We start from the raw sequence: 26,778 nt of genomic DNA, 5'->3' as shown, positions 1-26,778 counted from the left end.
TGTATCATAACAATATGGGTAGTATGTGTAAATGTACTATGGTAAACTTCCCTACCAGCACCCAGACCTCCCTGCTTGTTTGCGTCATTCAGCGGATCTTTGCTGGCCATAAGTTGCTCAAACTAGAGATTGTACTTCCTTATTTTTGTATGCCCAGGCCAGGAGCACAAAGAGTACAGACGAGGAACATGAGAGAGACAGAGATGCCTCCTTCTCTCTTGCCAACTCAGGTCTAACAGTAAAACAAGGCAGTGCTACTCAAATATAATCAAATATTCTGTTTTTGTGTTAACTATATCTTGCCTAAAATGTGTTCAGAAACATATTTTAGTGCCCTGTTTAAGAAAATACAAGATTGTTTGTAACCAGCCGCCAGCCACATTGTTTGCGGATGGGCCAGTTGAAACCTACTCGCAGTATGTCAGCGACACAGTGCTTTCTGGTGATTGAATGTTTTCTACCACTTCAGCAAAAGCAAATGCAACAGCCCTTTTTCTGTTTTCTCTGGTCATATAGTGCCAGTTTCAAAGTAAAACTAAAAAAGCACGCGGAGAGCGCAGACCTCCACCAAGCAGCTCGGATTTCCCACCATTTTATTATTTTATCCACTTTGCTTCAACCGATCACCACCAAATTATTATTAAAAAATTATCATCTGTTCCTTGTCCCATCATCAACCTTTCCTGAAGATTTCATCAATATCCGTTCAGAAATTTTTGAGTTATTTTGCAGACAAACAAACAGACAAACAGACCAATGCCGGCGAAAACATAACCTCCTTGGCGGAGGTAATTATCCTTCTACTGCAGAAATAGTCTAGTTTTATGAAATTCTTCATTAACCTTTGGTAGAGTCAGCAGTGCTCACTGACATCTCAACGTGGCATATCAGTGAATTCACACATTCAGTGTTACTACTTCTTTTTTTTGGTGGAATATGGCCGTGGACTTTGTCTTCCTGAGAAGTTTTCTGAACAACAATATAAACTGCCTACTTATTTCCTCTCATGAAGCCACAAAACATATGTGCCTGCTGGTGGTCAGCTTTATCTGAAGTGACTTGATCTGCAAATTTGAGAAGACGTGAGGAAATGTGTGGCAACGTAGGGCATTTGATCACTTGGCCTTTGTCACTATTGTGCCAGGGTCCTTAATATTTTCTGACTCTCTTTGCTGTCCAGTGCAAACTCTGTAATGCAGCTAAAAACAAATATCTTTAATGCAGCATTATGCGACTTACAGCATTTGAAGGTAGAAAGTTGAGTGACAAGTGTTGTGACAGAAGTCTGACCAACTGAAAGAGAGGGGCGAGGCAAACAATGTTAAAAGTTGCACGGTTAACTCTATAGTCCAGTTTTCCCATAGATTCTTTGGGGTTCTGCGCTGGCAGCCTGTGATGGAGGTGGGGTTATATTACATTTGACAGCAGCTGGAGTAGACTTAAACAATGAGTGTCATTGAACAACAGACGGGGCCTGTCCAGCACAGAGGCCCCTCAGCTTCTGTTCCAGCTGTCAGAGTTTGTCTTGTGCTGCTCCTCGTCTTCTTGCCCTCGATGGCACAAGCTAAAACTCTACTACATTATCTGATCTATGCATTTCCCCTAAACTACCATGAAAATGGTGATAAGACAAAACGCCTCCAGCTGGCAGTTGTAGATGAATGAATGAATGGATGAATGAAAGTCTTTCAGGGAAGGTTCAGGAGAGCCACATTTCCAACACAGGGAAGGACCACAGCGATACATGGAAAAGGCATGTCAGGAAAAGCAATAATGCATGAAGGGAAAATAGGTGAAAAACATGTTGCCAGGATTTATTGCAGTAATACATTATCATGTAGCTGTCTAGACTGTAGTAAAGAGGTTGAGAGAAAGGTGAGCACACTGAGAGCAGAGTATAGTGTAGAGGGGGTAATAGAAAGGGAGAGTGTGGGGAAATTAGGCACTGTGACTGATCTGGCATCTGTTAGCCTCAGGTCGATTTCCGCCGGGTTGAAACCAAACACCACAAGCTGCAGCACACTCCTTCGTACTTATTCCTACTCTGAAACCCTTTCATCGCAGGATCAGATGCTGATGACGTCAAACACACTGCTCTGCAATGGTGCTTATCTTACGTGAAAATCAAAAAGATTTACAACAACGCAAATGTTTATGCTGACAGTTAGTACTCAGCTAAAGTGCAGCTAAACCTGCATGATTTGTTTTTCCAGCCAAATCATGTTCAACAGCTTTGGGGATCCAAGTTTGATTCTTAGCCTTCAATGCTATCAGGTGACCTGCTGTGTACCGCCCCAAATCTGGTTAAAGCCTTTCACACTGTCTAATACACACAACATAACAAAGACAGATGGCCAGTGCTGAACAGGTGGCAACACATTTTAAGGTGAAAGAGGGAAGTCTGAAGGAACAACAAGAATATCAGTTTGCATTACTAATCCCAGATCAGTGGATGTGGTGCTGTGCAAGACTTATTTTCACCATCAATGAATGAAGTGTATTTTATGTATTCTTTTTTGTAGGTGGGGGGACTAAATACTTATGATTTTCTGCACACTACTCCAAAGCTAATTCCATGTGTAAATTCATTATTACATGGTTGCAAAACAGAAATAAACTCCATCTCTATTAACACACCTGAAAACTCACATCATATGAGCATTCACATACATTGGGCACGTGTGTGCCAATGTAAACAGGAACGTCTACTCTGCAGCTGGTTGCTCAATAATGGAAAATAGTCAGATATTTATTTGCTTAGACTAGTTACTGAAAGTAACACAAGTATAAGGCAGTCAAGGTGTCAGAAAACAGATTGGGAGATGCTACAAAGCAAATGCGGTGACATATCAGAGCACTATCTGGAGCATTAGCGATCACCAGAGGAAGTCATGACAATGGTAAAGGAGTACCCACACAAGATCAAAAGGCATGTAGACCTAGCTATAATGTTTTGGCTTGACACATCGTGACTCTTAAAACCCTATTTGGAAGTGAACGTGGGTGTCTGCATCATTGGTTTCAAAAGTCTTCATTTTCACCCATCCAGACAAAAACTTATCCGCGAGATTTTCAAACTAAAACAGGTCAGCAGTGTTTTCAAAGATCTCTAATTTAGGTGTCCTAAAATGCCGGAGTAATGTGGATGCTACGGTAAACGAAGCAATAGTTATGCATTTTAAAACAAAAACACATTAGTGTGGATGCGATTTTGGAAGCCATCAGCTTTTGTCTGGCAGTGATAAAGCCTCGGGATGAGCACCAAAATTTCAGGCTGATCTTGTGTGGCCAGCAGATGTCTAGGCCAATATTTTCTTTTCTGTGCACTGGTCTCTTCAGCTACTCTCTAAGAGTAGATTTCTGCATATGAATGCAGATAAATTTTAAATAACTGATATAAAACTAAATGGTTGCCAGATGATAGCTGATGGGTTCTGAGATTGCATTTTGGCCAATGCCTTCTGCTTCTCCACGCCTGCCTTTCAAACATGATGGGTCAATACTACTTGGACTAGAAAAGAGAACAAGAACAATTCCTATACCGAAATCCTGTCCTGTCACCCATAGATTCTGCAGATGTATGTGAATAGCCTAAGTCTGCAAGAAACAAGTACTTTTATTATAGTAACAATAGATCCATAATAGATTAATTAAAGAGCATGACGTAATCCAGCTTCACTTTCTTTGACAAGTGAATGCTTTCTATTTAAGGCATTTGACCGAGATGTTGTTTTTAGCATATTTGTTGTTTGTGAATGAGACGACTGACTCGTCAGTCGCTTCTCATCAAGGGCTTTGATTCCTCAAAATACCTCTGCTGCATGGATATGTTTTGAATGTGAAGAAGGGTGTTGCAGCATCCTCTGCTTAGTACACAGGTCAACCAGGCCGACTGCAGACGTCATGTCACCTAAGCCTCTATTTATGAAACAAAGGCAGGCAGCTTGTTCAAGGTGGGACATAACCGTAGGACACAAACACTGCATCCAGGTCATAGGCACATCCACAGTCATTACTGTGTGCCTGCTGAGGGAGCCTTGATAGTTTGTGAATCTAAGGTGACACCAACATGTAGGGCAAATGAAGTGGCTAGAAAAGCTGGTGGCACTTCTATACACTCGGTTGCCAGTTTATTAGGTAAACTGATGCACCCTTATACAACAGTCCTGTAATACATACACTGATCTTGTGAAACACTATAAGTATGAAATAAATAAATAATTGCACACACCTGTTAGTTTCCTAGTAAAACTCTGTCAGTGGTGCCACGTCTTTCTAACCACATTACAAATACAACTGAATTTTCCATGAGGGGAAATCTGGTATTGAAAAAAGGATCGTTTCTGGTTTGCGCTGTCAGGCCCATAAACCAGAAGTGCCATAAATGGCCTTTTAAAAAAGTGTTACTCACTCTCTCTCTGCTCCCGTTCCCTCAAGATGGCGTCCAGCCACTTCTGCTTGTCCTCTGCATTTTTGGCCATGCAGACAAACCACTTGTTCTTTGCAGTGTTGTGGATCTTCCAGCCGTTTGTCACCGTGTAGTTGTTGCTGTGATAGTCCGCTGCGAGGCAAAAAGAAATGAATCAGCTAATTCATTTTTAACAGGGGAGATGGGTCATCATAAATAATATTAAAAGTCTTTATTATAGAGTACGGTGAACTATCATTGTTTTCAATATATCCTGCCTTTATTGGAATGGCCTTTAGGGTTATATTTAAAACAGATCATCTCATTAAAATATAATTTACTACTGTAAATTATTTTGCAGGTTTAAAGCTTTGTATCAAGCTGTGATGTTCTCTTTTTCATTTTGACAAAGCCACAGACATGCACACTGTGTATCTAAGTAAAAAAAATGTGTAATGAGATGAGTTAGTATCAAAGTTATCTCTACATAGAATTTACTACTTGAGCGATGATTTACAAGCCAATTAAAAAGATAAACATGTTGCACCGTGAGAGCAGTAAAAAAAGCGTCTTTCTACTGACTCAACAAAATCTCTTCTCGTACCCCTTTCTAATTTTATCATCCATTTAGCTGCAGGTGAGCAGCTACTGAATAATGAATGGCCACTGGTAATGGGATGCATTAGTCTCACACTCAAAGGTCATATAAATAGATCTGATACATCAGGCCCCACAGGGAGCAGCTCCTGCTGATCTGGGAGAGCAGGGCACTAGTCTGGGACACATACTACTGTGTTGAGTCTCTTTTTAGCAACTGGGATGGAAAAGATGGATTCTTGTAAAATTTTATGCAAGGACACGCTGAGATCAAGTAACGTGGCATTTATCAAGACAGAGAGGTGTGTGAGTCGGTGAAAGTGAAGATATTTTTAATCTTTGAAAATGTGAACAACTTTCTACTAACTTCGCAATAATTAATCGAAAATGTTGCTATTTGAGTCAGCTTCCTCATCTGTGTGACTTAAGGTAGTAGCGTATAGTCTTTGAAATCTGGGTTATCTGTTACTATCACTTGAAACAGAATTTAAACTTCCATTCAAACTTTCAGCAGATAACCCTTGATACTCCCACATTTCATTTCTTAACACTTAGTAATCAGATAATCTGTGTTCTGGGAGTTCACACATGTACACATTTTCAATGTGGGACCCCCTCAGTTCTGCAAATGAGGCATGTTTTTCTTTGTGGTTTCCCCTTCAGCAGCGTGAATGTGACAGCCAGCAGCCAACAAGCAAAAAAAAGGTCATGTGAGCTTGCAAAATATTCTGGCAGCACAGAAGAGAGAAAAAAAAGAGGAAACATGTGAAAGAGAGGAAGACGAAGTGTTTCTACCGAGGCCGGTGCGGTGCCTCGCAACAAACCACAATAGCAAAATAAGCTAGGGGATGACTGTATAACAACAAGCCCGCAGATGAGTTGTTAATCTTTGGCACAATTTCTCACCTTAATACACAAATCGAGTTTATCGCCCAGCTTGGGGTTGTTTTTGCACTTCAGATTTGTATCAACACCTCAACGCATTACTGAATAGCAGATATGAAAAGGTGGTACATGAGGTTGCGAGCTGCATCCTGTTTGAAACTAGGTGCAAGTATGATACTCCACCCAAACTGTCAACAAGTACCTGATTCAAATCCAAACACCAGTTTTTAAATGGCACAGTTTCATGAAGTAAAATGTGAAATTTTAAAGTGAGTGCTGGCAGGCAGTTTGAAAGTACTAATTATTACTGTAATTTTTCTTACCTGGAGTATTTAAGTAAACAAATCAAGAGCTTGCATAACTTAACAGTTACATCAGACCAGAGACTCATGAGAAATGAATGCCACTGGAGAGTTGCATGAATGGACATATAGACGGTCTCCAAAGGTAAGGCTGCTTGGCAAACACTTACCTGTTCCATCTTCCACATTTTCCACCTCCATCACCTCCGTGTTGATTCGGCCTCTGAACACATAGAGGGGCCCGTTGATAGACTTGGTCCTCTTGGTGGACTTCTTTCCAGAAACCCTACAAAATGGGACAACGCTGTGGTTAAACTCAGCAGGGAAAACATCCGTTGATGCCAGTGCCCCAGTGAGAAAAGAACTTGTGTCTCTTAACACACATGTACATTCATACAGACACAGCTATGAAAGCAGCAGACACGTGGACTTGTTTTTGTTTTGCTGGCACACTAAATGCCTGTCTGCACAAACAGGAATGTGCACATTTGCTCCAATTTTCCATGTCTGGCTTCTTTCCAGTAGTCAGTCAATAAAATTATTTTTGAATGCTTTCTTGTTCCTTCTCTGGCATACTGCTGTGGCAGCTGCTGAGTAGTTGTTGAGGAGGAAGGTTGCCTTTCTCACCTGGACTTCCTCTTACAGTACACCAAAAGGTTGTCGAACAGGAAGAAGACACGTTCCTGGATGTTGCCTGCTGAGATTTTAAGGAGATTTCCATGAAGCAGCAACTCTGTGCAGATATCTGTCAGGTTGGTTCCCTGAGGAAAGAATATAGATAGGAAAGGAGACAAGCTACTGTAAAAGTGACACAACTTAACATGGTATATTTATCTATCATGTACGGTGTCATTCTTCATTTCCAGAGCCTTCATGGTCATGTGCTCAAGTTTATCTTATTTGGGCGGAGCATGGAAACTCTGATAGTCTCTGAAACTCTGATCTAAATTTGGAAGTTACGAAGAAAGGATTGTTGCCTGTAGCAAAACTCAAAGAGTTCACAACCTCAGCAAAACAATACGAAATTCAACTCTGACATTGTGAACAACTTGTTTTCATTCCATCGTCAATGATAGGAAAGAGTAAACACAGCTGTCCCCCACCCAACTTCAATTTGTGCCCAGTGCGCACAATTCACTGCCAGGACAGTTCACCTCTTGCTACTCAACCCGTGTACTTGTGGCAAGTAACAGCAAAACTTAGCATTCCTGCACTGAGGGTTGTCAACATAAAGTAAAAGGGGAATTTCTCCAACATTACTGCAATGCAGGGTTGTCTCAAATCAGAGCTTTTTGAAAATTCATAATACATGAGTTAATTGACGCGCACTAAACACTACAGCAGTGGCCCCACTGTTACCTTGACCTACATATAGTTTCCTGTGGGGCTCTGGAACAAACAAAGCCTTTTTATTATTCTCTTCTCAGGATGTTAACACATGTGCACACAAATACATGCCTGCATCCAAACACAGAAAAATACAGCTGTACATGCATAGAGGGAGGAAACACATGACTCACGTCATGGTACAGACTGTAGGTGGAAGTGCTTAAAAGCCTTACTCTGATCCCTGTAGTGAAGCCTGATCAAATGCTTTGTCCCTCTGTCAGTCTAAAACTGTGAAATAAAAGCCAAGTCGACTCTACTGTATTTATCCAGGAAGATGTATTATTTTCCTCTGCAGCCTACCACCTTCACAGGATGTGATTGAGTCTTTCTTAAAAGCTGTTTCTCGTCATCTATCAAATACGCCCCAACCTCTTAAGATCAAAATAACCTTTTCTCTGTATGAAGCAGCATGACGCAAGCCGCAAGCCGCAGACACTGGTCCACACAATGACCTGCAAGAGCAGAGACAGGCACTATGTTTCTCTGTTCAACATATATACTGCTGCATTTTCTGTTTCAAAACATCTGTACTATATCAATCATCAAAGACCAAGAGGTGTCTTGAGTACAACCTTTCTCATTTTCAATGTACTACTGAAATTCAGATAATTCATTTTCAGAAAAGTGATCCATAAACATTTTTTTCTCTGTTAATGAGGTTGCTGATGTCAATCTGCAACTGTTAAGAAAAAAAGCCTTGTTGATTGACCACAGCAGGGTGTCTAATTAACCTTTTGCAACAAGGGAACCGAAATTGCTTTTACAGATACAGACGCATGCATGAGCAACCATGTGCTCACATGTTCCTTCCCAATTTGTGAATGACAGATCAAACAATTTCCTACTATGAAAATTGATGAAAATGAAAATGATGAAATGAAAAACCAAGTAGTAAAGGATTTAATTCAAAGTGGGTAACTTCCGAGAGTCCATGAGCAGGAGTAGGTATACATGTTGTCCATCAAAGTGGCTGAAACAAGGCAAAACATAAAATAAAACAACTAGGCTAAAAGACATCTCATTACTCATTGTTAAACGGATCATTCAACTCCAGATCATCTGGAACTAAATACACCCATGTGCTAACTTAAGACCCACGTTCCCCTTTGACTAGTAGAGTATCCATCCACCCCTCACCGCATCCCCACAGATATACATCAGATCTGGACTTCACTGTTGACTGTGATGTGTCTGACACTGGTTCACCAGAGGCCCATGGAAACCCCCCGTCTGTCACACTCACTCAAGCGTCCATAATTGATTCTCATGAGTATATGTTTATGATAGATGTTCATAGCTCCAGAGTTCAGAATGATTCTCTCAGCTTTTTCTTAAGGTGCATACCGTCAGGATCATGGGAGGGGATCGTGTTTCAGATGATCAATTCAACCTCAAGTTAACTGCACTAACCTAAGGTGGGGGTTGGCATGACTGTGTGCATAAGTGTATGAAAATTCAGGTGGCATGCTTGTACCTATGTGCATGTCTTTGAGCATTTGTAATGTGTGTTTGCGGGCATGTCCATGCTTTCCTGCATTTATTATGTATGTAAAAGCAAGCAAGTCAGTGCACGAATACAAGAGGGCGGTGAATATGTGTGCATGCACACTGTGTCTGAGCAGCGGTAATGCATCTGGGCCTGATTCTGCACTACTGGCGGCCTCTTCCATTAGAGCTGGAGGTGATTAGCCTGGAGAGTGGCTGCAGAGAGGAAAGAAGAGCGAAACTAATGCTGGAGGGTTGAAGGCTCTATGGAGGTGGGGTGTGTGTGTGTGTGTTTGTGGTGGGGGGGTGGGGGTGGGGATGGGGGGGGGGGGGGGGGGGTCAGGGTTAAGTGCCTTTCTGAGCTTCTTCTAAGTTGTTCAGAGGAAGAGCACAGAGAAATTGCCTGTCTTGGACCGCAAAAATTTATAATGTAATGGCTGTAGATCTGTTTAGTAGCTAATTTGAGTTCAATAATGATTCGTGTTCAAGCAATTTGGGCAAATCAGCCCTACATTAACCCCATTACTGGTCTGAAAGTGACTCACAGGGATAGTGCTTGCTGTTAGGATTGCATCTAACAATTATTTCCATGATTCATTATTATTTCCAACTAAACAATTAATCATTTAGTGTATAACATGACAGAAGATAGTGAAAAATGCTAAGCTCATGTTCCCATAGCCTAAAGTGATGTCTTCAAATCACAGACTGTATAAAAATAATGGACAAAGCCACTGTAACGTGACCCATTGATTTGTGGACCCCTGATTTGAACCCTCGCATTTTGCATTTTGGCTGTTGCAATCTTGTTTTATTAGAGCCAGAAATGATGAGAAGGTGGAGCTGTGGTGGAGCAAGAAATAGACCTGACTCATAGACTATGGTGACACCTCACAGATAGCCTGTCACTCAAATCAGCCACGCCCTCAATTATGTATAACTTTAAGCCTTAATAAAATGTAAAGAGGTGAGCTGTGCAAACTCACCCCCATGTACAGTTGTCATGAAGGGGGAAATAAGCTAAAGAGACCAAAGCAGGGTTTTTTTTTGTACCTGGCAGTAAACATGTTTATTTCTGCTGTAAAGTTGTGCATTGTAACATGGTCTTCCATGTTTACTGGCTTTTGAAGCCAGCCCTAAGTGGCCATTTGATTAACTGCAGTTTTTGGCACTTCCACCTTGGCTTTATTTTTCAGCCCCAGAGGTTGCCGCTTGCTTAAAATTAATTGTTTAACTATTAGTCCAAATCTCAAAGATTTCCCATATAAAATTGTGTAAAACAGGAATGAAGCAAGTCTTCATATTTGAGAAACTGGAATGGGAGAATATAAAAAATACAATTCTAATTGATTATCAAAATCATTAAATCGTTTTTCTCTGCTCTATTGACTCCATTGATTCAGCACTACTCCCTGTGGTCTTGTTTTATACTTGAGACTTAAAATAAAAGATAGGGGAAATCATCGTGGATAAAACACAGACCATGGACAAGAGAGAAACGCACATATTTAACACTTGTCACATGAGGGACTAAAAATATTCTGTATGGTCTTTTGCTCTCAATAGACCCAAGCTAAATAACCATGTCTTGTTTTTTGCTGTTGTAGTGGGCATTTTTCAGGGTCAAAGTGTGACATTTCTCTGAGGGAAAGGGAAAAGAGAGGTCTGTTTTGGCAAGCAAATAGTGGGATGTACGAGTGGGGCCCTCTCTGGTTCCATCCTTCAGTTTTCTTCCTCCCCATCCCTCCGAAAAGGTCCCCTCATGTAACCCTCCCAGTGCATGTGAGACTGAAGCTCTGCTTCCTAGGTCTCCTCTGATTGGGCAGTATGCCTGTTGGCATCCCCCTTGGCACCCTGTGTGGGTGGATTGTCCCATTGGTGCCTGCTAAGACAAGGCTTCTGTTGTGGTGGGTGAGGGAGGCGTGAAAAATGCACTGGACCCTTCACTCGGCTCCCAAGCCCCGTCCGTGGCCCCTGTGCTCAGAGCAGTGATTTGGCTGCAAAAGTGCTTAACTCTTAAGTTAGATGAAGACTGTGGTGGTTGAGGTCTCTCTAAAGTAAGTCTGGAGGTTTCTGTCACAGTTATGTTACAGACTTTCCTTTCCTCCTCCTGTAGAAACCTTGTACGAATCGTAATCATGTCACATTTCAGGATGCACTGTGACATGTATGCCTGTCTCTCTTTCAGTTTTTACCCTCTGAATGTCACAGCACTACCCTTAGCCGTTCTGTCACCATCTTTCAGCTCTCAAGGTTTCACCTCTCAAGCATCAATAGCTCTTCTCCTTTTTGGTAACCTCTATCTTGCCTTCTTGTGACATATGACTCTCTTCATGACTACTTTCTGTGTCATTCACCGTCACTCTGTCTCTCACTCTCACCTCCCAACCCTCAATGTGGGACTGCAGCTGTTCAAGAGCCTCCAGTTTCTCCATCTGCCTCTTGGTCTCATTGATGTTGGAGCAGACAGCCTTCATGGCCTGCAGAGCCTCCTCCACTGCTGGATAGTCAGCATGTTTCTTAGGGGTCCGCTTCAGCAGCTCCTAGATTGGGAGAACGTGAACAGAGGGACACAGAGAGAGAGTTTTAAAACTAAAACTGTAGAATTTCCAAAAGGAGGGGCATAAAAAACACACTTCAGTCTCGAAGGCCATAAAGTACTCTGTGACCTTTAGTAACAACCTCTTCTGGTTCCATACCTGCCACCCCCGCAGGCGAAAATACTAGTAGGTGGGGAAGATTGGGTGGCTTAAAATAGCAGCCGGTATTACGTTTTTGGTGACAATATAAGATAAGTCGCTGGTATTGATCAACACAGATTTCTGATGTTAGCTAACATGTTCATTTTTAGATTGTCTGAACAGGCTGTGATGTGTCTAACAGAGCTGGTGTTATCACTTGATGACAGCATTGCGACATCAGTGAAGCAGTTGGACAGTACCTTCAGCAGCAGAGGGTATTTGCAGATCCTCTGAATGGGGGTGAGAAGGTAGCCCTCCAGGGGAATATCTGTGCTTTTCTTCCCCCCGAGGAGCATACAGTGCTGAGGAAGAAACCAAACAAACATATTACACACCAGTATTCACAAAGACACATTAAATATTTAAAAAAGGAAGGACTATGTGTATTGACAGATGGAGTGAAAAAGATTCTGTCTAAAAATACAAGGGGTATACAGTAAGAGTTTAAACTAGGGCTGGGTGATATGGCCTATAAATATCACAATATTTTTTGGCTATGTCACAATACACAATATATGTCTTGATATTTTCAAATCTCCTCTAAACTCCTGTGGACTACTAAAACATGAAACTACTAAATTAACTACAGTTTGATAAAGGTAAATAAAGTATTGTTACAATAAATTCACAATAAATCAAAATGAAATCACTGATGCTTTTATTCTGAAGCACCTGGCTCATCTCGGGCTTGATGTTGTCTTGCTGTGAACTTCGGTTCATCAGTTAGACGTTAACAACTAGCAGAAAGTTTCCGAGGTGCTGTTAAATGTGAGGATGTATTCAAAGTGGGCGGGAAACAAACTAAAAGCTCTCCAGTTCATATATAATAATGCTTTCAAGTCACACTTGTGCTCCATGGTTGTGTGACTAAATAGCTGTGGTTTAGAGCCCTGACAGATACAAAAACCCTCCCCTCACCTGGTAGTCTAGATGGGCAAGGGAGTGTGAGTGACGTTATGCATTTGTGCCGCTGGCTTAAAAAAAAAAAAGAAGTGACAATTTAAACTCGATGTTCGTGATATAGTCATTTTATTCATCCTACATGGAACAAGCTAAGATACATCGAGTATAATTGATATATCACCCATCCCTAGTTTGAATGTATCTTAATATTTTGTCTTTTGCACATCAAACACTTATTTTTATTAACTGAGACAGCCAAAAATGCATGGTTACAAAAGTTCAGCTATGTCTTGACAAAGTGTTTTATTTAGCCTTTCTTTCAGTTAGCAACAAGTTACCATGCCAATCTCTGCAACAGCACATCTCATTACAGATGGAATATACTAAAGATTACAGATAAAATCTAAAATTCTCCGTTAGGTCTTGCTTCTTCAAAGTGTGTCTTGGCTCAGTTACACAGTGGAAGAGGCCATTTAACGTTTCCATTTCTACAGTATAAAACTTCTAAAAACGCCTTTTATCTAACACAGTACCTGTTTTATTTATAGAGCATTTGCAGCTGTTTTCATCACTGTCTCATGCCGTTTGTCTTTTTTCAGTAATAAGCACGCTTTAATTGACCGTTGTTGTCACTTCCATTCAGTCACAGTCTGTTGCACCGGCAGTGGATCTATAACAGGTTCTGGTGCAGGAGAATAATCTGTCCCTGTTTGTCTGAGTGCGAAATCTTAGGTGTGGTACATTTTCCATATGTCTACTGCAAACAATTTATGTATGCAGATTGAGACATGTTCTTCATTGTAAGGAAAAAATGCATGTGCTAATAGGGAGCAAATGCTTTGCGGCCACGGAAACAGTGATTGTGTATTTAGTCTCTTGAAAAAAAAATGTATGTATTATTTAATCTTTATCATTTTTACACTTTAAGCAATTTTACCATTATATGACAGTTTAGGAAATTACTATTCTTTTACCATTAATTTACTTGTTTAATTACCTTTTTACTTGACTTCTCTGACCTCTCTAAATAACCTTGATTTTGGTAGGTCAAAACCAAGATAACTATAGTTGCCACAAAAGCTTTACTGTTTCAGCCACATTTTGAGATTTAGGTCAACATGGGTGTATTTTTACATATAGTGTACTGCATTTTCTTGTGTGTCATGTTTTCATTTTAGTATCTTTATTCATATGGAGTACATCTGCAACACTTTTATGTATACAGTGTGCCACTGAAAAACCCTCCAAACTGTCATGCTTTACAACAGAAAGATCACTGAGAAACTTCTAAAATTTATTCTCATTCCCAGAAGATTTGGGTTTTAAAAACTGCCCCCTAGAACCAGTTGAAAGGAGGGGTTTTCTTCTGAAGTGGGGGGTTACAGTTACAGTCATGGTTTCTCTACGCCTTTTATTTTGTAGGAACGCAGCCTGTCAGTATGCTATGAGCTCATGGGATGGGATGAAAGATCAAAAGCAGCCGTGCAGATAAACCACTTGAGTGTTCTCCAGTGGGAAAGAAGGCAGGAGATCAGTTTAGAGCATTATAATCATATGGCAGTTCCTCTCAACTCTGCACAGAGCAAAGAGGGGAGTATGTTTTTGGGGCGGGGGGGTCTAACGGAAAAATTAGGAGTAAAAGTGCAACTGATCATGACCACAGAAATTTGGGATTCCACAGATTCCTAATGCATTTCTCTCCCACACCCCCATTTCTATCTAAATCTTCCCTGACTTCCTTTTCTTCTCTTGCCTCGTCTTCTGCTAATTTGTAATCTGCCAGCCTAAAGCCAGAATTCCCTCTGCTCTTCACTCTGACCTCCTTTTGCATTCACTTCACTTCTCTCTCCTTTTCCAACGCAATTAGGACTTCATTTCTACATACAATTTCAGAGACTCTCTTCATTGTGTGATTCAATTAGCATAGAAATGGTTTAATCCAGAGAAAAAAAAATCCCCTGGAATTAAAAACATCTGAAAAGAAGCCAATGGCAACACGTTACGCTGCCATTAACTGCTATAACAACGATTTGCAATGGTCACCATTTCAAAAAAAAAAAAAAAAGAAAAGAAAAAAAAAGAGACTTTCATCCTGTATCCTCTTCTGTTCCAGAAAAATGTCACATATTTTCTTTGTCAATTTCTTAAGTGGAATATTTGTGGTATTTTCTTTTTAAATTATATTGAATCAATCTTGTTTCTATTTTGCTCACGGTTGCTACTCAAAGCACAAGAGTCAGTCCAATATTTGAGATTATCCTGAGCAGGCTTGACAACTGTTTTAATACATAGCCAGATGTTGTGTAGTGATTTTATTTTGGAAGCATCAATGTCGCACAAGACCAAACCAATTAACCACCGCATGACTGGGCCAAGGGAAGCAAAAAGCCAAAGCACACAGCAACACTCTGATCCCACTGTTTCCAGTCCTGTGGGTCAGAATAATGCCATGGAAGCAAACCATAAGGCAGTGACAAACGCAGGGCCTCAGATCTCTCAGCCAATCCCAAAGAGGCTGCCAACACTCCACAGCTGGCTGGCCCGGAATCTACAGATGATTTCATTGGTTCGGGCCTCCACTCAAAGGCCCTTTCGACATTCTGAGTTCATTGTCCAGGGCCTCAAAGGTTTGGGTGTCAAAACACAGAAACAGCTGGCAGCGGAAACACTACAAGAGCGACACAAAGGTAACTTTGATGGTTGCATCCTGTCCAGGCAGGAAGAACCCCCTGACCTTATTACGGTTTCTGCCCTTTATTCAAGTGTTCACATGGAAATGGAGGTGATATGATGGAAGGAAAACAAGGAGGGGATGAATATATGAGGGGACCCACAAGAGCAAAAAATATAGGGCAAAGGCTTTGGTAAAGATGAACAAACACAAGTCTGACCACCTGATCACCAAGGATACATAAGACTCATGTGACATTAAACAATGGAACAATTGAGACATGTTTATAAAGAATTAAGAGGAGAGACGTCAGAGTCATATGCGGAAGAGGAAGAAAGCCAATAAAAATGCAGAAGAAAGACAAATTTGATGACATGAGGAGTTGCGAAGCGATGTGAAGAAAAGGAGAGATCAGCATGGCAGAGGAGAGGAGCTGTGGCCACTTACCAGCAGGAAGGTCCTGATGGTGGGGATTTTGTTTAGCTCCATGAGAAGTCGCAAAGCCTTCTCGTGGTTGCTGCAGTACTCGCCGTACACTGAGAAACTATCCCTCTGCAAAACAGGAGAAAAGCACAGGTCAGGATTGCAAACCAGGAACTTGATAATACCATATTTCACTGGCTATAGTTGGCAAACTTGAGGAATCCACTGAGAAAACTGACAGGAGCAAGATTCACTGTGTAGAGCAGAATCTAGGGAGAAGGCTCCGGTTACTACAGTCTAATGAGATTCAGTTGTATTATTGCAAGGAAAGTGGTGGATAGCTGCACTTCCACAGCTGTCATTGCTTATCATTATTAACAGCAGCGACATCAGCATTTGCTTTGCCAGGCTGTCATGGTGATGTGTAACTGCAGCAATGATTAGACATAACTACTGAAAGAATACCAACTCTCATAAAGCTCTTTGAATTGTTATGCACTGGTAAACTTTGTCATCCTTTTTACACTTCTCTTTTTCAAAGCAGTCTACATCATAGCTGTGCAAAAAAGTAGCATGCCATCAGGCAACACTTCCTTTTTCCTGGGTGATAGCATCACACTGTGCACCAAGACAAAACAACCCCGGCACTAATACAGAAGCTTTTGTCTAGCTGCAATTTAGTTTTCTTTACAATACGTAAAATGACACCACCAGGGCAAGTGAATACACTATGGCTTGAAATACATTATTCACGCAGCACACTGTCAACAACAATGTATATGCAGTATCGCAGCTGCAGTTGAATTTACACCCTGAAGCGTATTGAAGCCTATTGTATATTCTTAGCTCTGCAACAGTAATTGGGATGTGAAACCATGTGCATGGTGGAGCCGAAGCTTGACGTCTAGAAACTGAGACTGTCATCTGAAACAGCCTAGTAAGTGAAATCCAAAGCGGCAGGTGCTTGGACAACAATTTCAGCCTCAACTGCCCCAAGGCTTTTGGATTTAAAGCTGGCTTGGCCATAATGCTACAAAGGAACAATCATTATTCAGTCAATGAGATCAATCTGCCCAAAGAGTTGGAAAGCATGTTCAAATAATGTTATGAGTTCTATGGCAACACCTTTAAAGGTTATGTATGCAACATTATGAACATTAATACAGAAGTAAACAACTATTTGTCCTGAACAGAGAATAAAGTCATGCTACTGCTCTGTGTGTTGTAATCTGAGATTCTCTGTAGTTTGTTGTCAGAAATTGGTCCAGCCGTGTGTGCATGTTTGTGCATGTGTGTATCCCATTGGCTAACGTATCGCTGCTATGCACACTGCAATAATACATCAGTTACTGTTAATGTTAGTGACATTAAGACAGCGTCACAGCACAAGCGTAGCACCCACCCTCCAGTTTCCCCCTAGTAAACAATATTAGCTCTGTCAGCACTGTTGCCGTTGTCTAGTGCTGTTTATGGAGTAAGCACTGTTAGGTGCTAACTGCCGGCTCAGCCACCTCCATGTTGAGAACTGTGTACACACAACTCATACGTTTTAATTTTGCATAGGGTCTATTTTAAAAAATACAAATGGTTACCAAGCCAGCATCCTATACAGACACAGATGTGCAGAAGAATCCTGTGTGTGGTTTTACCACCACACACACACAAACTTAACTGTGTCACTGCATGTGTCTGTTTTACATGGTAACCCAGCAATGGTGACAGAAGCAGCCAAACAAAGCTAACAGTTCTTTTTATAGAACTCCGCATCTCTGTTCAATCCCCTTCTCTCGACCAGGAGAAGCTGAAAAACTTCTGTAAATGTGTAACACAAGTGAGCAGCACAATATAAACAGTGGGCAGTTTTTGCCACACAGGCAGGCAGTAGCCCAAACACACCCAAAGCTGCATTTGGCAGGGGATTCCACTCCAAAGCACCACTGGGAGCAACAGCTGGGCCGGCATATGGCGTGAAACCCCAGATACTGTCAAACTGAGTTAATACAGCTAGAGGAAAAGCGCACAGGAGGGGCAAGACTTGTAAATATACATGCACTACTTTCAAATATACATGTAAAATTTGTATTCAATAACAGTCTGACAAGAGCAACAAATTCTAAATGCTTGTCCATAATATGGACCTGGTGTTTCTGAAATATTTCTGCCCATCTACTCAAAATTATCAACACTATAACAAAATTCATTAATCTTATCCTACAGAAAGCCATTATGAAATTTAAAATGAGTAAGGTCGTGCTTACAGCGGGGGCTTTATGTCATGCACTTAATCATAAAATGGAAAATATAGGCTAGTTCACTGAGACCACTCTATGAGCTCTGCAGTCTCAAAGCTCTCTAGCAGGAAGAAATGCAAAATATTGTGACAATTAACTTCATTTTTGGCTCTCTAAACATCTAAACTATGTAGGCTGTCCAAATATCAAATATGTGCATAAGTTGTAATATGTAGAAAAATGTCAATTTTGCAGCATCTTGCATTGCTGTTTGCTTCAAAACGTGAGAAAATGGTATGCTTTAAAAGCAGTTAACGGAGATGTAAATTGTATGGTCCTCTCTCTCTGGGCAGACTAAACAACTTTAAAAACTTACTCTCCAACAGCTTGCTATTCATGAAACCAGTAAAGTAAACAGAGTATGTCTTCTGTCTGTTTGCTCTCCCCAATTATTTCAGCAGGAAGGGCTAGCAAAGACTACAGTGGACGTGCCCAGACTGTAAAATCCAGCAGTAAACAGGATGTCATGTTTCCATGCGTCAGTATCCCCAAACAACTTGTTGAGGTTTCTTCTACCTGAACTCAACTGGTCCAGACTATATCAAAAACAGAATCAAAAAACAAAACATAGACCAAACTCACAAACAAAATCCCTGAGCAGGCTGAATATTAAAGAAACAATTCACCCCCAAATAAAAAATACTTATTTTTCCGCTTATCTGTAGTGCTGTATATAAATCTAGATTTTTGTGGTGTGAGGTGCTGAGTGTTGGAGATATCAGCCACAAGCACCACAAGCTGAGTGCCATCTAGTTCCAATATATTCAATAGAAGGCAGACATCTCTGTGACCAAAATCTCCAACAGCTGACAACTCACAGCAAAAAAATCTAGACTGATAAATAGCACTACAGGTAAGACAAAAAATATGCATTTTTTACATTCTGAGTGAACTGTCCCTTTAAGGGAGTGTTTGGAGACACGTAAATGTAGCCACTGTGTATCAGTTTACACGGACATACTCCTGGATATGGCTGCACTTCAGTAGCTGAACCTGAAATGACCATTTTAGCTCTCAGTCAATATCTGCAATTGAACCCTTCTGCTCCCAAAAACAGTATGCCTTATTGCAGCTATGTTTACAACCAAAGCCCTCTCCAAGCCATTTCCTTTTCTCAGGTGACAACAACTACACAGTCAATTCAAGCACAAATAAATGTCTTACCAGGGCCAAAATGTGAACCACAGGGTCAATTTTAAACATCGGGACTACTCTGAAAGACTGAAAGACATCAGTTGTACCTGGAATAGCTCAAAGACTCGGGTTGTCCCTTTGATAAACATAAGTCTTTATTTGAATTCTTCGTCATTGGAATGTTATTCCGGAGGCTAGATGAGAGGGTAGTATCACACACAGAGGAATCACATAGAGTCAAAGCATAATGGGTGGAGTTCAGAAAGAGCATAATGACATGACTGTTGCTTCTTGCACGGTGCTCATGTATACACTCCCAGAAATAGGGCAAATATTGATGTCTCTGATTTCTCCTCTAACATGAGTCACTTTTTCACCTTTTCCAGGGTCTGAATAATCTCATGCATGCCGTGATCTTGAAGCAACAGCTAAGAATCTGTGTGTGCGAAGGAAAGATACTCACTCCAGAATTTTGCCCCAAGTTAAAATGAAAATGTTATTTGGTTATAATGTCCTGTATTTTTTATTTGTGATGGATATATATCTGTATACTACTTTGAGTTACAATGAAAAACAATTTTGGTTATTTTAATAAAAGACTGGCTCACTTTCTTTCTTCTTCTTTTTTTTTTTTTTTTTTACATCTGCAGATGCCCAAACCATCTTGCAAACATCTGACTTTGAATAGCAATGAATCTTCCCATTTTTCTTCCCTAACCATGAGTGACAGACAGTCTCGTGGAACAATGCGGGAGGTTAATCAAATCCCAGTCATGGTGTTGACCTTTCGGTCGAGGTCAAGGGCTATGGCTGGAGGGCGCCAGACAGGGCCAACTGATTGGCTGAGACATGTCAGTGTTGAAGGAAACAAAGGTTATGGACCGGAGAGGGAGGTGTAATGGATATATGGGGTAACACTTTTGCCCCTGTTTAGTATTTGTAAGAAGTACATGACCATTTAATAAATGTTTAAAAACACACTAATGTCGCTGTATGTAGATATACGGAAATGTTTAAGTGTTAATTATATTATGTAGTATTGGTCAACAATTATAATTTTGCATCTGTTTTGTAACTATATTGTAATTCATTATCTGTTTATACACCAACCTCCACAGAGTGAAAAAAAAGTGTGTTTGTGTTTATAATGTGTATATGTACGGAAGATTATTACCACAGTCACTGTATACACGTTAAATATGTAGCTGAAGCTAGCAGCCTCTTAGTTTATCTTAGCATAAAGACTGGAAACAGGCAAAAAACAACTGGCCTGACTCTGTCCTAAGGTAACAAAATCTGTCTCTGAGAAGGTAACACATATTAACATGTTATAGATTTTTTTTGTTTAAACCACATAAAATGAATATGTAAAAATGTCAAACTGAGGTTTTATGAGGGTTTATGCAGTGGACTAATTCAGTCAGGCACAGTTTTGCTGTCACTGCAAGGTAGCCAGGCAGCCAATGAAGGCTCCAGGAAGTGACTGTGCTCCACCATGGAATCATACACATAATCATTCATACAACTGCAATTTTCACACTTTGGTAAATGTTGATCAATTCCAAAAAAAATAGAATATTAACAGCCTTCTATCTTAAGTTGATCATCAACCAAGTTTTTCAATTGTTTGAATTTTCTGCTTTTATCTTTTTATATTATTGTAAATTGAACATCTTTGAGTTTTGGCCATTAGTTATAGTAGTTACTGGATGTAACTTCAGTTGTATGAGTATGAGAACTGCAAGGAGAGGAAGAGGTAGTGAGACGACACCTTGATGTGTCCAGAGATTTGACCAGATGATCATAGCTCCTAAAGATGCAGCCCAGTGACAGCTGAGACATTTCATATACCAGACGTATATAATACAGATCTCCTGATGCACATTTAACCCGTGTTAGACTCATTTATGAGTCAGGTATAACTTTGTTGTAACTTTAGAGACTTGAGTCTGCATCATGCACTTGTATGAACGCGACCACTCGAAATTTTAATTTGCTCACTCAAAAATACTGGACGCATATATCTACAGCCCTTCTTCTTTTTATTTTTCATATGGCATTGTAATCAGCTGAACAACTGTACTGAAATACTACTTAGATACATCATATCAGTGACCCAGTGTCATTTATTGGGTTTTGCTTTATTACAATTACTCATCATCATACCTGAAATTGATATCCAATACTGGTTTGAGTCAAAAGGTTTCTATTCTGTCGCGAAACTAAAATAGAACTGAAGTACGGTGAAATTATGAAGAGGCTGTGGCTACTCCTCCTAAGCATATCAGTTCAGTTAGAAATCCAAGCACAAGCAGCCTTCCTATTACCCATCCACTCTGACCTCCATATCTCCCAGTGTGACCACAGAGCGATGGAAAAAAACAGGTTGGGCTCCTTCAATCAATTCTCCGCCATGACACTTGGCCTGACAGACTGAATGACCATAACGCCTCGCACATGTGTGAAGGTACATTTTGATGAGCCAATTCAACAGCTATTCAGAGATGTGATTAAATTCATTCATGCCACAGGCAGGTAAAGTGGATGGATTATTACTGATAGTTTCATTTCACTGCAGAGGGATGGTGTGGTTCATAAATGGCATGCAGGTTGGATATTTGGCTACATAGACATTTCCGAGAGGCTAAACCTGCTCTGGAGAGTTTTTTACTCTAAATATTAGGTTGAACATGGGTGAAAAAGGCAAGGGGTACAAAGTTGTGGGTTTACTGGTTCTCCAAGAATAAGACTTTTGCTCTGTCTTTGAGAAACTAAAATTTCAATCTTATTATGCCCTGTAACACTGACCAACAGGCTGGTGGAGCAAACTGATGGTGGAATACCTAGCTGAGGTGATCTGTGCCTCAGTGAAAGTGAATTGACGATAGTTTATCAGAGAGAGACAAACAGAGAGAACGAGAGAAGGAGCTTGCGATTGAGTGCTACCAGCAGAAGCATTGTCCCCTCGCTGAGTGACACACCATCTCTTCCTCCCCGGACACAGACCCTTCTTTGTTTGTTCCCTGGGGCCAAACGAGTTCAAACAGAGGGGAGCGGAGGGGGCGGGTGGGTGGGATTGCAGAGCGGAGAGGAATCTTTGGATGGAGGGATGGAAGGGCAAAAGAAGGAGATGGCAGAGACAGAGACACAGACTGATGAAGAGAGACTCTTTTGCCTGACAGGATGCAGGCCTGTTTGGAAAGAAGGAGGAAAGGCAAAGGGGTGGAGGTAGTCTGTGTGTGTGTTGTTTGTGTGTGTGTGAGGGGGGAGTCCAAGAGCTGGGAGGGGTGTTCCATGTGAGAAAGAGAGAATTAAGGGGTATTTTCACAGCAGGCTTTGCACGCTTTCCCTGCATCTGTGGTTACGGGTAGCCCATGAAAAGAGTTTGTGTGTGTTTTTGCATGGAGCAGGAATTCATGCATGCATGCGCTCCCACATGCGTGTCCATGCGCTTGTATATGCGTGTGACCGTCTGCTGTGTGTTTTTGTGTGTTTTTTATGTACTTACAAACTGGAGGAACACGTGTCCCAGTGCATGCTGAGGCTGGGGCTCGGGCTGCAGACTGGCCTCCACTGCAGACAACACCTCTTTGTGCAACTCCAGGATGTCCTCAATATTTGAAAACAGAATCTATGAACATGAGGGGGTATACAAAGGAAGGAAGAGATAAAGAGGCAGGGTGGAAGGAAAAGAAGGAAAGGGCAAGGAAGTGACCAACAGATGGACGGAAATGTGAGGAAAGAAGGATAGTCTGTGAATTAATACTGTATCTGAGCATCACAATATCAAAAAAATAACCATTTCAAATAGTGACCAAAAGGTTTTGTTTCTTTGCTGCACACAAAAAGGTATTCAAAAAGCAGTCATACCTTGACCTGTTCCGGTGAGAGACACTGTTGGTCATCTGCAGTTTGTCTGATTCTGTGCAAAAATGCCTGGAGAGGAAACAGAAACAAAGCAGGTTTAAGAATAAGCACTGTGATTTCTTGTTGATAAGGCAGGGGGGCTGAAGCGTTGACACCTATGAGAATAGAAGCATAGTGGAAGTCCAGGTTCCCTCTACTGATTATATTTTAACTACTAGCCTATGTATGCTCACTTAGCTTTGAGGAAACAGATACACAGAGTACATACAGATCCAGTCCGATGATATGCATGAGCATAAACACACAAGCCTTTCAGCAATAGACAGTCACATGTACACTCACATACTTAACAGAAAATAGCATTTCATGGAGCTACGCAGACGTGTCACAGTTGTTTCACTATCCCTTAGGTCCCACAGAACTTTCAACTATATGACAAGACATGTTTTTTTCACTATCTTGTGATGCTTAAAGCTCACTGTATGGATCTTGTGTAGTGGAAGCTAATGCACCTGAGCATTCAGCTGAAATAACTGCTTCATTGTTATAGCATACACACACCACTCCACCGAAGATGGCCATAATAGGCTCATGTCAAGTTTAGCTTTGCTAGTGTGTGCTCTTGTGTCCACATATATGTGTATGTATGCGTGTGTGTGTGTGTGTGTGTGTGTGTGTGCGCGCGCACATGCCTGCCAATCAGAATCCTGACTTAGGCAAAAAAAAGAATGGTGAAGAGAAGGGAAGTGAATCTGCAAAGACTTTCTTTTATTCTCTCTTCCCCAATTCGGCGTCTATCAGCCTGTGTCTAACAGGCTTAACCTGCCTCAGTCTGACTGTCTGCCTCATCTCAAGACGCCAATACTGTCTTGAACAGAAAGGGATGGAAGAGATATGAATCCCCAAACCACCAAATAAAACCTCCTTCATCTGGCAGGCTCCTGCTGTTGTGTCTGCCTGCATTTCAGCGCCTCCAGTCTGAAAATTGATAGTGTGCCACGTGGATGAAGGGTGTTACAAAAGAGAAGAATTCAATGATGAATGTACAATGATTCTGAAATTCAAGTATTATTGAAGGATACTGCTATTGCTCTTAACCTTTCAGCTGCTTCGGATCTGCCACTTAAAAGTTACAAGGATGAAACCACGGTAAGTATCGGATATTCTCTCGTCAAAAGAATACCTGCATTCGATCCTTTGTGAATCTAGATCTAGAAAAAAATGAATATGTGCATACCTCTGCTCACAGCCAATCACAGCAAGCGTTCTTCTATTTAATGACTGCCCCACAACCACAGCAGCTACAACCCATACAGTCTGTGGTGTGGGGAAGCTGAACATGGTGTATGTGATAGAGTTGGCATTTATTTTCTTTAATTATATTTTGGGTAGTTTTTACCTTTATTGATGGGACAGCTAAGGTAGACAGGAACAGTGAGAGAAAGAGGAGATGACATAGAGCAAAGGGCTACAGGTCGGAATCAAATCCAAGCCGCTGCAGGTGAGCTAGAGGACGCCCCATGGAGTTTGCAGTTCAATGTGTTGAGATGTTACCAAATTGTTTGAAAGTATGATTATACTACATACTTGTGGCATCTCATGAAAATAAATGCATTAAATGCAAAAGGATTATTTCAGATTAAGTCCTCCATTGGTGTAAGTGTCACATTAAGGATACTAGTACTGGTATTGTAATTTTATAAACCATGCCCAGTCCTGTCCAAAGTCCTCAGTGATGTTGGATATTGTATCAAAAACCAGCAATATCTATATCAATACAGTATCTGCTTTTTAGTACCAAGCAATATGTTCTTTGATACCCTAGTTTATTTACAAACATGTTTCAACTCTTTTTCACAGCTCAGTGTATGAGTGATTGATACATGACATCTAAATTAAAGATAGGAAATTTTCCTAAATTAGATTAGGAAGTATCTGATCAAAGATTTGTGGATTTCTTGATGCTTTTTTGATGCTGTTTTTAATCAGTACTCAGTACTAATATTAACATTCGACATCCAGTCAAAATGTACTTCACTGGAAAAGAAATAGTCCCTATGAAACCTTTTGGCACTGTGTTAATAAGAGCAACCCAAAATGTTGAGTAGTTACCACTAGATACAAGTAAGAAAATGTTTTTTTGTTTTTGCAATTTGGGTGAACCTACCCTTTCAAGAAAACCCTTGCATGCCCTATACACTCACACACAGCATCAGCCAACTGCATGTATTACTTACAGTAAGTCACTTGCCTATAATGAAAGACTGACACTTGTAATCACACATTTGCTCTAAAGATAGAAGTCAGCCAACCAAGCAGCAGGCAGCAATCATATCATTTCCTCAGAGGCCGAACACTTTGGGAGGACTGTCTCCAGTTTTTTTCCCTCTTTACTGGCTTCTGCGTAGGTTGTACCAAAATAGAAAGCAAAGGTCCTTAGCATGGAGCTGCGACCTTGCTAATTAAGACCAGTATTAAAGGGAAGCAGTAGTTGTTGTGTTCTTGACTGGTTTTGGGAGGGAGCTGATTGTGCTCGAGGCGTACACTAATTAAATCTCCCATATGGCAACTTGTACCATGTCCACACTGGAGGAGTCACTCATGTGAGAGATTGCTCCCTGGCTGGCAAAGAAGACAAGAAGAGGCAGGAAACGAGGCTTTTCCTCAGTTGGTGCCTGATTGTGGAGAGCGGGGTGACAGCGGGGCGGGTGCAGGACAGAGCAAAGAGTGCAAAGGATGAAAACAAAAAAGGGGAAAGGGACAACGGTGGAACAGAGGTAAAAACTAAAGTACCCAGACTTTGGAGTCCGTATTGACATCTACCATCCAGGCAGGATTCACTCTTTAAACAAAATGTGCCACACAGATGTGGTGACAGGGGGATCAGCAGGGAGGATATACGGAAGGAGCAACAAAGAGATCCTTTCAGTCTAGGTCTCGCCCCAACAAGGCCATTCTCACCCAGGGTTGTATTGGCTGTCTTCATTGTTCCATCACAAAGCACACAGGTTTATTTGAAAAGAAAATTGGAAGCTTTCTCTGTCCACCAACATAACTGAGACACTGGCTTCAGTAGAGCCACAGTAGACAACAGAACAGAGCATAAACTAGGCATGCACACCAAGCATATCTGAGTTTACTCAAACCCAGGATTTCTTCAGTCTGGAATATTTTTTAAAGCGTGATGAGAATCCACAACAGGAAATGGCCCCAAAAGAAGGTATTATTGGTATAATTGGAAGGATGTTGACATCTGATGGACAACAGTTCATTGTGCTTGGAAAGCCAAGCATCATAATTGGGCAACTGATTTTCATATTCAGCTGTTTCTTGAATTCTCAGTAATGACAGACAGTGGAAGTAACTCCCTGCCAAGAGAACAGACCAGTCAGTCATACTTTGCAGAAGTTACAGAGCCTGGGTTCAGATTTGTTTTGACTTCCTCCACAGCTATCTGTAACTTTGCAAGATGACAGGTTACCAACATTCGGGAGCCCCTTTTGCTGAAGGCAGAAATGTTGAGCCGTTTTTCCACCTTGCCATTCTGTATAAGAGGTAAAGGTCTGCCTTTAAGAGGCAGAGTGTGATGGTTTGACCACGTGTTGTGTGTGCAACCCTCCACTAGGAGATTTAAAAAGCAGCCAGGAGCAGTTAGCAGCTAACTCAAAGAAGAAGAGCAACC

General features: G+C 41.1%; 1 protein-coding gene across 2 annotated transcripts in view; it reads right to left on the bottom strand.

The window, feature by feature from the left end:
- The window catches only part of prex1 (phosphatidylinositol-3,4,5-trisphosphate-dependent Rac exchange factor 1), a 94,673-nt gene that overhangs the window by 50,607 nt on the left and 17,288 nt on the right, over window positions 1-26,778 (bottom strand). For both annotated transcript variants that reach the window (XM_049580618.1, XM_049580617.1), the window contains exons 2-9: window positions 23,100-23,165; window positions 22,738-22,860; window positions 15,829-15,933; window positions 12,008-12,109; window positions 11,448-11,609; window positions 6,820-6,953; window positions 6,363-6,478; window positions 4,412-4,561 (exon numbers count right to left, since the gene is read on the bottom strand). In XM_049580618.1, coding sequence (XP_049436575.1) covers window positions 4,412-4,561; window positions 6,363-6,478; window positions 6,820-6,953; window positions 11,448-11,609; window positions 12,008-12,109; window positions 15,829-15,933; window positions 22,738-22,860; window positions 23,100-23,165 — 958 coding nt within the window. The remainder of the gene's footprint in view (window positions 1-4,411; window positions 4,562-6,362; window positions 6,479-6,819; window positions 6,954-11,447; window positions 11,610-12,007; window positions 12,110-15,828; window positions 15,934-22,737; window positions 22,861-23,099; window positions 23,166-26,778) is intronic.

This window comes from Epinephelus fuscoguttatus, linkage group LG7, assembly GCF_011397635.1.
Source record: "Epinephelus fuscoguttatus linkage group LG7, E.fuscoguttatus.final_Chr_v1".
NCBI lineage: Eukaryota > Metazoa > Chordata > Actinopteri > Perciformes > Serranidae > Epinephelus > Epinephelus fuscoguttatus.
This window is presented reverse-complemented; position numbering and strand designations above follow the sequence as displayed.